This window comes from Manacus vitellinus, unplaced genomic scaffold (genome assembly GCF_001715985.3).
Source record: "Manacus vitellinus isolate BGI_N305 unplaced genomic scaffold, ASM171598v3 scaffold_5_pilon, whole genome shotgun sequence".
In the NCBI taxonomy this organism is placed as follows: domain Eukaryota; kingdom Metazoa; phylum Chordata; class Aves; order Passeriformes; family Pipridae; genus Manacus; species Manacus vitellinus.
This window is the reverse complement of record NW_021940682.1, coordinates 24,664,812-24,678,172: the sequence shown is the minus strand read 5'-3', so window position 1 is coordinate 24,678,172 and position 13,361 is coordinate 24,664,812. Positions and strand designations below refer to the sequence as shown.

General features: G+C 35.6%; 1 protein-coding gene across 5 annotated transcripts in view; it reads right to left on the bottom strand.

The window, feature by feature from the left end:
* Window positions 1–13,361, bottom strand: part of CEP290 (centrosomal protein 290) — a 55,175-nt gene that overhangs the window by 28,182 nt on the left and 13,632 nt on the right. For 4 of the 5 annotated variants that reach the window (XM_018080405.2, XM_018080406.2, XM_018080407.2 and 1 more), the window contains 8 exons: window positions 12,439–12,581; window positions 11,694–11,858; window positions 10,572–10,721; window positions 9,454–9,569; window positions 6,452–6,554; window positions 3,570–3,800; window positions 2,137–2,310; window positions 651–762 (listed from right to left, as the gene is read on the bottom strand). In XM_018080405.2, coding sequence (XP_017935894.1) covers window positions 651–762; window positions 2,137–2,310; window positions 3,570–3,800; window positions 6,452–6,554; window positions 9,454–9,569; window positions 10,572–10,721; window positions 11,694–11,858; window positions 12,439–12,581 — 1,194 coding nt within the window. The remainder of the gene's footprint in view (window positions 1–650; window positions 763–2,136; window positions 2,311–3,569; window positions 3,801–6,451; window positions 6,555–9,453; window positions 9,570–10,571; window positions 10,722–11,693; window positions 11,859–12,438; window positions 12,582–13,361) is intronic. The other variant, XM_018080409.2, reaches the window with a different exon arrangement.

Genomic DNA, 13,361 nt, shown 5'->3' with positions numbered 1-13,361 from the left:
GCCTTATTACATGTTTGAAAAGTATCTAATTTGAATGAAATATTACTATAAATTATAAATGCATATATCTGCAACCATGGTTACTGAAACTGATAACTATTTTCAATCTAGCCTTTCACTTTATCCTTAATTCAGCTGGAAAATCTTCAGGAAATTTAATTAAATATGTAAAAGAAACAGATGTGAATGAGTTCTTCTTGAATAATGGGAATGTAAGCTATACAAACAAGCCCCAGCTATCAAGAAAAAAATGCTTTGTTATAGAGTATCCAAACAAGAAAAAGAAATCACTTTCTTGATGACCTCTGAACTACTATGACTGACAATCAAGTTAGAACATATTAAGAAAAAAATTCAGGTCATGTTGCTTTAAAAGCTTTCAGACCCGGTAACCCAAGAAAAGTCAAAGTGCAAGAGTTTCCAGAGGAAAATGCCAAACTTGGTTTTAGTCAAATAGATAAGTAAAACGTAACATACAAACAAAGAAATTCACCAAAAAAATTAAGACCGTTACCGAAAGATATAAAATAGTTTTTATTTTTTATTTTGGTTATTTTAAGATACATTAATTTTAGAACATTTTCAAATATTTCTTTTATACAGGATACACAATTTGGTTTTTAATGTTGCAATATAACTTTCATACTTACCCAGTGTAGTCATCTGTTCCCAAGCCTGTTCCACAGTGTAAAGTTTCTCTTTCGTGATCTCCAGTTCTTTATTCAATGAATTTATCTGTGCTTTCAAGGATTCATTCTCATGCTGTGTAATAGAAAAGTCTCAGCATAACTGCAAACTATTTAATTGTAGCAGATTTCATGTTTAGTATCTATGAAATCTTTCAGATTAACAGATGTTACCTATGTACCCATAACCTAAATATATAACAAAGAGCAACAGAAGAGCATGTTTCCTCCTAAGTGTAAAAATGTTAGTCTTTGCTGTGTTCTATCCTACTGCCAACTATAATACTATGAACAGTTATTACCAGTGGCTGGGATTCCTACAGTGTCTAGAATTAGATGAAGAAATCTTCGTTTGTCACACTAAGCACCTTGTTATTAGTTCGGAAAAAAGTAGTACTTCTGGAGGATATTTCATCCCACACACAATACTTCACCTTGTACATAAATATATATTTGAGACGTATCATATGCTTCCTTTAGGCATCTAATATGATGCCAAACATTAGTTTTGTAAATGTTCCTTCACTCCTCCAAATAGAAACACAGATTTCCACACTAACCAGTAAAACAAATCAAATACTTCTTGTTAATTTTCAATCTTTAGTTTTTTAAACACGTTTTTAGTTGATAAATGATTCTCTAGCTCTAAGAAATTGCTGAAATGGGCAACACAAGTTTTCATACACACAAAATTCCAAAAAATAGACAAGGAATCATACATTCATTACCACCCGTTAAAAGTGGGAGGTAGTAACACATCTTTGAAGCCAACTTCACAATTTATAAAAAGAAACTTCTACTTCAGAATAAAAGTTCAAAGAAAAAGTTAAATATTTAAAGTCCCTACAACATTTTGCAAGCATATTGTGAGCAATCCTTGGTGATTTTTTTCTATAGAGGTCAAATTCCAAAGCTTTACTCATTTTTGGAACTGAACATTTCATTCTTGTGAAAGCTGGGAATTAGAAAAAGCATATACTTTGAAAGAAAGCTTTGAAAGTGTTTACATTCATTCTACTTTCCTTATGACCTCCAAAACTCAAGATGATAGCAAATATTCCTTCTGCCAGCCAGGTTTTAGTAATCAAAGAACTAAAAATAATTTCTGAGGGAACACACCTAAAGCTTAATTTAAAAAGCAAGCAAATAAAAAACCAAAGAACCAAAACAATTAAACAAAATGCTTTTATGTCTGCCCATTGTAATAAAATCCGGAACTCTGTGTATGTTTGTCAGTGCACTGAAGAATACCAGGAGAGCAAATTAAAATTCAATAGCAGCAGTCAGACTGGCTCAAACATCTCATACTCACTATGAAACTGTTCTAACCAGCAGTTTTAGTGCTGGGACTTCTGTTCTATCTTCCTCTTAAGTGAGAACAAAAACCAAAGCAAGATGAACATAAAAGAAGTTTCTTCCCCTTGGGGTTCAAATGTAACACAAACATTACCTCCATGTGTTCCATTTTTGTTGTCCGTTGGACAAGCAAATTATCTTTTTGTAACATATCTCTGTATTTAGCAGTTAATGCATTGTACTGCTTATTAGCCACTTCTAGCTCAGACAACGGCACACTACCATCCAGCACTTTTTGCAGAGCGGCAATCTTAAAGCTGGCCATTTCCTATGAAAATAATGAACAGTGGGTTAGTAAAATGGATCAGCTACATCTTTAAATATAAAATTACTCCACATAAAAAGAATACTACTTAATATAATGCTTTAGACATGGGTTTATTTTCCTAAATCACCTTTCCTTTTTAAAAATTGCCTGCAATAAACATTGACAAAATTTCTCTGGTATTCCTAGAGCGACCTGCAAGGCCAAAGAATAAGATTTGATTTCATATGACACTTTCAACAAAAATAACTTTTTGAAGCAACTGCAGAAGGGGAAAACCAACAAGTTACATATGATGATCATAGAATCATAGAATGCTTTGGGTTGGAAGGAACCTTAAAGATCATCTCATTGCAATCCCTCTGCCATAGGCAGGGACACCTTCCACTTGACCAGGTTGTTCAGAGTCCCATCTAACCTGGTCTTGAACACTTCTAGGGATGAAGCATCCACAACTCTTCCAGGCAACCTGTTCCAGTGCCTCACTATCCTCACTGTAACAAATTTCTTCCTAATATCTAATCTAAACCTGCCCTCTTTCAGTTTGAAGCCATTCCTCTTTGTGCCATCACTGCATGCTCTCGTAAACAGTCTCTCTCCATCTCTCTTGTAGGCTCCCTTCAGGTACTGGAAGGCCATAATTAGGTCACCCTGAAGCTCTCTTCTTTTCCAGGCTAAATCCTAATTCTCTCAGCTTTTCCTCACAGGAGAGGTACTCCACCCCTCTAATCAACTTAGTGGCCCTTCTCTGGACTCGCTTCAGCAGGTTGATGTCCTTCCTGTGCTGGGGATCCCAAGCTGTACACAGTACTCAAGGTGGGGGTCTCATCAGAGCAGAGTAGAGGGACAGAATCCTCTCCCTCGCCCTGCTGGCCACACTTTTTGGTTTTATGCAGCCCAGGACATGATTGGCTTTCTGGGCTGCAAGTGCACATTGCTGGGTCATGTCCAGCCTCTCATCCACCCGCACCCCAAAATCCTTCTTGTCAGGGCTGCTCCAATCTGTTCATCCCCCAGCCTGTATTGAGACGTGGGGTTTCCCCACCCCAGATGCAGCACTTTGCACTTGGTCTTGTTAAACTGCATGGATTCCCATGGGCCCACTTCTCGAATCTGTCTGGGTCACAATGTTTTTATAACAGCATCTAGGAAGCTTTTGGGTAATGCACTCAAGAAACTAGTGCTAACTCCATTTAAAAACAATGGATTTATTCCTAAATTGTAAAAATAAAAATGTGTGCTATTACTACTATAAACTATACCTTGAATCGTTGCAAGTTTCCAATCTTCCCTATAACTGCAGTCTCCATATGTGTTATTTCACCCTTTAGTTTCTCATTTTCTTTTCTAAGATGGCGTTCCATTTCAAGCAAAGTTGTACACTGCCTTGTTAGTGATTTTTCATTAACTCTTAAAACAGTTATTTTTCTATTATTTTCTGCAAGTACTTTTTTTGTTTCATCAGGATCCAGCTGAAGTGCATCGAGTAGATTCTGTAACACATTTTTTAACAAGAACCTTGAACAGAAATATGGTAAAACACAATTCCATAGACAAGCTTGTTTGTATATTTTTTAATCTAGGTGGAAAAAATTCGTTAATCTGTCTGAAATAATTTCTTTTTGCTAATAAAACATACATACACTCAACACATGCATAAGCATACAACATTCTATCAAAAGAAAAAATTGAATCTCCAAAACTATTAATTTCTGAGGAACAGAAGCTAAATACATTTGACTGACTAAATAAAATTGTAGTTAATGCTGATATTTTCAAAACTTAGAAAAAGAATAGTTCTCTGCATTTACTGTCATCTGTCTTCCCCTTTCTACTAGAGTCAAAACAAATGTATTGGGGAAATTTTCTAAACAAAATAGAAGTCCTGTGGTTCCAAACACTAATAATGTCCTACTTTGAAGACCAAACCCATAAAATTTGCAAAGTAACCACAGGATCCCTCTTACAAAAACGCGTGTGCGTGCACACGTGTTTGTATACATGTATAAATCTAAGGAGGGGCAGTGGTGGGGAGAGGAAACTATGGCAACTTAGGTCACAGGTGCCACGTGAGCTTTAGCTTTGCTGTCGCACACATCAGCTGGCCAAGGAGACAGGTAGTAGAAATTGGAGCTGTAAATTCCCAGATTGCTATGAGCTTAATAAACAAGAATGAACAGGTAGCTAGAAAAAAAATCCAGAGTCCTGGAAGTCTGATACTTTTCCGATCAAGAAGCCTATTTTTCTTAAGCTTTCAGAAGTAAGTATCACACTATCACTGATCACTCACAGTGAAGTAATTTCAAAGAATGTTTAATCTGAAAATGTTAAACTAATTCTAAACAAAATTACACACTAACAAAAAATAATGCTAAATAGTAGTATGTATTACTTATGTTTGGATAGATACGTCTCTGGAAATAAAAGCTATTAGGAAATGGTAATTTCTTAAAATATCTCAGCAATATTTTTATAGCACTGTTAACATCATTAAACTCCATTAAATTTTAAAATCATTTAAAAAACAAATGTCAGAAATATCTTAATTCTGCTACAGTCTCTTCCTGTGACTCCGGAAATGCAGAACAAGATACAAAACTAATTAAGTAAGATGGCGTGCACTCTCTTTGCTCTCTTTCTCTCTCATTTTTTAGACATACAATAGAAACATCTGCAAAACAAACCCAATTTCAATTTCCTGGAAATATATTTAGAATTAAGTGCCTATTTTGCTAATCAGTTACAGTCATGAACAGGATTATAAGCAGGACTATATACCACTACAGTTATCCCTCGGCAGAAGAAAATTGTTAGAACTCAGCTGTTTAAACCTTCACAGTTACTTTCAGCACCTTGTGAAATCCTTGCCCTGTATCTGCTTCTCTAAAAGGATGTGTATGGCCAGTATATCTTTGGTTATATTTTGCAATGTTTGGTACCCAAAGACACCTGTAACCATCTGAAACTGCACTATGTCTGTGATTAGACATCTGCATCAATTCCAGGAACTTTTAAGTACCACCAATATTTTTCAGTTTTCTAAATGCAAGACTGAATTCGGACTTGGTGGAAGTAAATCAAAATAGAAAGATGAATTCTGGCTCCTGTTCTTCTGGAACACTGATTCATATACATTAACAATTATATATAAATAAGATGCAATTCAAAGTAATGATCTTAATTCTTAGTACAAATTATTGTGCTTTTCAACAAGTTGTTTGCACTGCTCCTCCTCCCAGTCAAACAGCCTGGGTAACAACTGCTGTTAAGAGAGTAGTGTGAGTGTTAATAGTGTGTGTGAACAGAGATTGCCTGAGAAGGTATTTGTTCAAAACTGATAATCTTAAAGAAGATCACCATGAACCAGACTGAACAGTAACCGTAAAACTAGAGATTTGAAATAAAGAAGTAGTCAGCTTCAAAATTAGTATAAATGCAGTATAAAAACTTTTAACAGCAGGGGCAGAGAGGGTTATAATGCAGCACTTATAACTCAGTTCAACTTCAGAAGTTTCCCCATGCCTCCATCTCCTGTGCAGATGTGAGTGCTTCCTCCCTGCTGGACACCACCCCTCAGCACTCCAGCTAAGGTCTGGAAGTACTAAGTGCAACAATTAGGGGCCCACACCTCGGGTGTGCGATGTGACCTCCTGGGGTGATTTCTCACAAGTGCATGGATCACGCTGCAGAAAGGTGGACAGGCACACGTAACACCGGAGCGGCCCCACATACGCTCAGCACCCTGGAGCACACACAGGAGGTGTGTGTACACAGGGAACCTGTACTCTCAGGAAAAAGTGTGTGTCCTGGCAACCTGAAGAGGCCAGGTGGATGTGTGGGATGAGAAATATTAGGGATTAATTCCTGATTGGTGCTTAGAGATTTTCAGGTCTATACTAAGATTTTATATGCGTGTTAATATTGTGATTTACCTTTGTGCTGTCGACGCTGATTCTGAATGTACAGTTCAGATAGCTAGCTATTTACATTCCACTAGTAAATCAGTAAATCTCCTGATTTGATTCAAATTGAGCCATTTTTCCCTGCAACATTTTCCCCATCTAAAAAATTATAATTTTGTATTAAAACCTCTGTTCTATGTTCTAAAATCTTTTTGAAAAATGAAAGCAACAGAATTACTTACAGAATATGCCTTTATTTTTGTAGCATCCTGTTCTTTTTGCTCTTCTAGTTTTTTCATTTCCTCTTTAATACCTTCTGATTCTTTCTGCCAGCTTTCCTTTTGACTAAAACAGTAATGCATTTTCATTAATTATGATAAAAAACTTGGATGATTTTTAAAACTGTAACTTTAACAGCAACCCTGAAATATTACAAACCAAAGTACTTTGAGCAGTAATGTAATTTGAAAAAAACATTATAAACTGTAGATGGATTACTGAAAAACTATTTTCTCTGTTTAGGCTGCAGCTGGTTTAGTGATGAAAATAATTCTTCAGTGTCTTACTTCTTCAAATGTGTGTTATAATGCAGAGATAGAGATGCCTTACTTTCCTTCTTTTTTGCCTGCAAATTTTTCCCTCTATTACATTCATTTTATTTCAGATGCATAAAGGACATAACTTCCCACTATACGTTTTGCTATTTCAATGAAAAACAGCTTCACTTTGGCCCAAACTACTCTCTTCTATCCATTTTTATTTATTTATTTGGAAACAAAACAGACTATGAACTGTTCATACAAATCTAATAAACAAGTTTCTATAGACTGTATGGCACAATTTATGCTAGTTAAAAAAAATAATCAAGGGTATTTCAGAAGTAGTATTTTCTCTTTAAAGAAGATATCTTAGTTTCTTCCATAATAGAAAAAAATGGAGGACAAGAAAAGAAAATTCTCTCAAAGTGACTCTATGGGATACCAAGTCAAAGAATCTCATCCTGTAACTTCAATCTGTAACAGTTTTAGAGAAGTAGCCTCAAATCATCATCTTATCCCTGTCATTGGAGATAGCTAATCTAGGAGTAAAGGAGGCAGTGTATTACAGCCTTCAATAAAAAAGCTATACCTTTAATGCCTTGAACAGAGATAACATTGTCTGGGAATCTTAATTTATTCAATGAACAAAAAAAGTCTCTAAAAGATTAAACACCCTTATTCCAAAAGCCATCCAGTGACTGTTATATTCCAATCCAAAGACACAGAAGACTCAACTGTTTGTTATTTGAAAAATCTAAATCACCATTTTCATCCTTGTGCTCCTAACAGATGAAAATCCTTTTCTTTTTGGACATTGAGAAGAATTTTATAGAATTTAGATTCACTGAAGTATATAAAGGAACTAAGAGTCTGAAAGAAAACCAACCACGATGTCCTGACAACCTGAAATTTTCAGAGATCTCTGACTGTATTTGGATAGCAGGTGTTTTTCTTTCACCTCCAGGAAAACTGTTAGAACCCACACTTGAAAGCAAAAGAAAATGAGACTGAAAAGTCCACCATACCAGGTTCCAATAAAATGCAAGATATCAGATACAGAAAGCACAATGAAATCCTCGTGATAAAATATGCGACATCAGAAGAGTTCAGCAAAAATGGTTTTATAGTTTTCTGAATCTTTACAAGACTAAAGAAAACAGAAAGGGAACAGAATAAAGGTTTCTATGTAACCTTTGTTGACCTCACCAAGGCTTTTGATACTGTGAGCAGGAAAGGTCTGTGGCAGATTTTGGAACGTTTAGGTTGTCCCCCCAAGTTCCTCAAAATGATCATCTCACTCCAGGAGGATCAACACGGCCAAGTCAGATATGGCAATGCACTTTCTGAGCCCTTTCTAGTAACTAATGGTGTGAAAAAAGGCTGCATTCTCACACCAACCCTATTCACAATCTTTTTCAGCATGATGCTCCAAAGGGCCACGGCAGACCTCGATGATCAGGACAGTATCTACATTCGATACCGTACTGACGGAAGCCTTTTCAACCTGAAGGCCCACACTAAGACCTTAAACCATCTTGTCCAGGAGCTGCTTCATGCTGATGATGCTGCCCTTGTCGCCCACACAGAAGCAGCTCTGCAGCGTTTAACATCCTGCTTTGCAGACGCTGCTGAGCTCTTTGGGCTGGAAGTCAGCTTAAAGAAGACAGAAGTTCTCTATCAACCTGCACCTCAGGAAGTCTTCCATCATCCCCATATCACCATTGGCCAATCAGAGCTCAAATCAGTCCAGCAGTTTAATTACCTAGGTAGCCTCATCTCCTCGGATGATAAGATTGACGGAGAGATAGACAACAGGTTAGCAAAGGCATACAATGCCTTTGGAAAGCTTCATAAAAGAGTTTGGCGAAATAAGCACTCAAAGAAAAGTACAAAGATCAGTGTTTACAGAGCCATAGTGCTGTCTACTCTCTTATATGGATCTGAATCATGGATCATCTACCGCCACCACCTGTGACTCCTAGAACGCTTCCATCAACACTGTCTCCGCACAATCCTAAACATCCACTGGTCAGATTATGTGACCAATACATCTGTTCTAGAACAAGCAGCAGTCACAAGTATTGAGGCCATGTTGCTGAGAACACAGCTGCGCTGGGCAGGACACGTCTCAAGGATGAAGGACCACCGCCTCCCTAAGATCTTGCTTTATGGTGAACTTACCACTGGCTGCTGCAAGAGAGGAGCCCCGAAGAGAAGATACAAGGACTCCCTGAAACAACATCTCAGCCTCGGCCATATTGATCAACATAACTGGCCTACTCTGGCCTCCAATCGGGAGGCCTGGAGACACACCATCTATAATGCTGCTGATGCCTTTGAGAAAGCACGCAGGATCACTCTCAAGGAGAAAAGACAACGCAGAAAGAATCGTGTCTTGCAGAACATACCGCCTAAGGAGTCTTTCTGCTGTGCCTTTTGCAACCAGACATGCCTATCTCGTATTGGCCTTTTTAGCCACCAGCACGCTTGTAACAAACGTGGGTAGAGCCCTCCCCAAATCTTCGTTCGCGAAGCCCAGCCATGATGATGACAAGACTAAAGAAAATATATGGAGTCCATATCCAAAAGCAGCAGCATTTATTACTTTAACCAAAGAACTCCTTCAACAGAGCGGAAAATCTTATTTCAAAATTGTTAATTATTTAGATAATTGAGCTTTCATAATTCAGAAGAGAGAACAATACCTTTGATATTCTTTATACAACAAGCCTTGTTGATGACGAATTACTGCAAATTTTCGCTTATAGTCTTCTACTGCATCTTCTAACTGCTTAAGCAATTTTTCTTTGTTTTCCAATTCCTATTGATTTCCAAGTTAAAAAAAATAAATTATTAATATAGGTTTTAAACATGAAATTATTAACTTAATCAAAATGCCATTCCTTTGTGCTTTCATGATAGATGCTTCTGTCATGAACAATGTGAACTCAAGATATAAAACATGTATTTTCTTTAGAAGCAACAGATGAAAAAAGTACCATGAGCTTTAGTATTCCTATTAATAGGTGTGAAATAGTGCACAACTGCACTGTGGGTGACAGCTCTCGAAGTTCAAAACACCATGACCTGTTGCTAGCCCACAAAGAATACTAACTGAACGTCTAACTGGAAAACAACATTTTTTCTCATGTTCCCAAATACTCTTCTACTTTATGAGCATATAGAATTGAAAAAATATTCTGTACTGAAAAAAAAAGTGATCAGAAACAGCAAAAAAAAGAAAATTTAATAATAATAGAAAGGTAACTTTTTTTTACTTCTACTCCGAATGAGTCAAATCTTCATTACAAGGTACCTGTCTGCCATGCTTCCCATGGAAATCACTGGCTTCTGTTTCAATGAATTTATGCCTCTTTTTACAGTTGTTGCTTTGACAAATAATGGAATGAAAATTCATATGGCAAATTAATAGAGACCTTTGCTCTATAGGGAAAAACTGTTCAAGTAGGATTTGCATATGCAGACTCAGGTGTGGAATTCAGAGAGCAGTAAGAGAGAATTTCTCACAGAAAGAGTGCAACGGCAGAAGCAAAAGGAAGAGTGCAAATATTTAGATCAAAATTCAGATTTAAACCAAAAAATCTGATTTGATGTCAAATATTTAATTAACTATTATCTTTCAGGTTTACAGCACAACAAATACATACAGCTTTGAAATAACAAAATAGCCCAAAGAGTTAGATGTTAGAACATCAAAATAATTTTGGAGAGTTCTTTCATATCCATACATGACATGGTGCTAAATTTTGGAGGAATTAGCTACATTATAAATATTCTTGATATCATGGAATATATGAGTTACCTGTATAAGACGTATTAAATATTCATTCAGAGAATTAATCGTATTAACACTTGAAGGAACCATTCCTTCTGGAAGATTCACTGTTTGCAAGACAATATTGGGACCTTCTGACTGATGCAGTAAGCAAATCTCATTTTTCAGTTGTGCAATCTAAACAAAGGATACAAAACCATAAAGGAGCTCTTGCTATTCAATTAACAAAATGGAAAATATATTGCTTCCCTGTGCTACATTAGTTGTTATTAGCAACCTAATTCATTTCAACTTATATTCTAAAGCATTCTAAAACTCGTAAAATAGCCTTTTAAAAATGCTGTGATTCCATAAATCATTAAATGCATAATATATTTACCCAAATTTATCAAATTACTCCAGCAATCAGGGCAACTAAAAATATCACCACAGTTTTATTCAAAATTGTTTAAAACACAGTGCATTTCTACTCCTTTAATAAGATTAAGTTTTGGAAATAATTATTGCAGTGGTTATTTGACAGCTTATTCTAAACAAATCTTTGCCTTTTTATTTAACTTAAAAGCTCTCTGGTTCTCTAATAGTACACAAAACACTATTCTACAGCATTAGATTCTGGCAAATCTTTTTGTATCACCAAAGCTGCTATAAAAGGCAAATTTAAATGTGGCTTCTTTTAAGATAATATTCCATTCCCTATACCTTCCCTGGAAGAAGCATTCCACAGAATAAATTGTACAACTTAAAACAAGATACAGAATTTCAAAGAACAATTCATCATTTCAAACACTTAATCTCTGTTCCTTATTTATAAATAACAAATGCAAGACTCCTGGCTTTTTTAAAGAAATAGATGTGTGAGCTTTTCTGGGCACAGTTCTCCCCTAAAAGAGAGGCGTGTGTGGTGTTTAACATGATAGAATATTCCAAAGATAAAGTAACATTAAGAAGAGTAAGATCTGAACTTAAAATTGATGAATTGATAGCTCCAATACGTAAATTTCAGGAAGATTTGCACAAATCTACTATACAAATCTTGTATACCGTTTACATAAGCTAAATTCAATATCTTATACATTGTGTGGTTCTAAGTTATCAGAGTAGACACTTTTGAAGTACAATATAAATTATATAAAATAAAATATTTACCTTTTCATTTGCATTTGCCAGCTGATTAGACAAACTTGTTGCCTCCTTCTGAGTCTCTTTTAGCTCCTGTCTTAATTCCTCATTTCGTCCTGTAAGCTGGTCAACCTGAGCTTTCAAGTGCACACTAGCATCAAAGATTCCCTCTGAATTCTTTGACTCCATTGCCTAATGCAGTAAACATTTAAATAACAGAACAGAGAAAAAGTGAAGAAAAGCTTTAATGTTTTCATAATAAACTGGAGCCATCAAGTTTAGACTACATGAAATTAGAAAAAAGAATGACATTTAAACATTCTAAAATCTACTTATCAGTTTCCTGATGGTATATTTGCCATATACTGTGACTTAAATGGTTAAACTTTCCTGTAAAAAACAGAATTTTTGGAAAGATGTTTGCATAAAGAATTTTTAAAAAACATTTCCTGCAAGTCCCATAGTGATAAAAGACATGCAAATGAACTTTTACCTAAGCTTTATCACTGGCACAATAAATTTGACATCAGATAGCTTTATACTATCCAGCTGATGTTAGGATTTTTTTTTTAAATTTTATCGGCAATTTCTCCTTTATATTTTTAATTTACACTGTTAAAGAGGAATCACACACTCTACTCTTACTTGCAAGTATGAAAGCATATATACAAGGAAACTACTATTAAATTATACAATAACCCAATAACTGAGGAGGAAAAGAATACCCTGTCAATTCTATAAAGCTAAATAATACTTTAGAAAGCAAACTTACATGAACTAAACGATCCAGACTAGGGATTATTAAGGCTGTTTCTCCTCCCTTCATACTAGAATCCTTCTGCATTTCCTTGACAGCCTGCAATATTTCTTTCATTCCTTGTTCTAGTTGCTTATTCTCTTCTGATAACTCTTTTACTGTATTAAAAGTTGTAAATGTGTTTAAAAGCATGGGAAAAACAAGTTAAGGTTTCCTAGAACACTTCATTATGATACCTGTTGATTTGATAAACTAAAATAATGTTCATAGTATACATACATAGACATAACCAATTAGGAAATTAAAAGCAGAGCTGCTAGGAATATCTAGACAGTATATTTTACTGGTGAAATACTAACACAAAAAATAATTAAATACTTCATGGGAACACAATTGAATTTATTGAACTTTCCAGTCTTCAATGTTTCCTTCCACCTTTTAAACTTCTTTAGTAGCCTATCAGACTTTCACAAATCCAGAAACATGGCTGTCTTGGAAATGTTTGGGTGTAACAATGGAGTATATAGGAATTGCCTGAATTCCTTCTGCAGACTGACAAAAACGAGCATTTAAATGATGTGGCTATCAAAGATACTCAAGAAATACAAACCAGTAGTTTCTCAATGGAATTCCAGTTTCTAGCACAGAGCAAGAAGTCTGAAAACTTGAATTAAACCCAACAAACCTTCCAGGACATTCTCTGCATCCAAACAATATGTCTAAATGTCCTGAAGACCAGGAGTGAACTGCAAAATCTGTTTCACGAAGTCTATTTTGAAAAGTCAGAAAGAATTTTAAGAATTCACATTCTCTGGGAAGAAATTAAGATTCTTGTCCGGAGAAATTTGCATTATTTTTATTTCTGAGTTTGGAAGCAGTACACTTCAGCTAACATACATATGTAAGTAAGCAGCAAGTTGGTTTAATTCCCCAACATT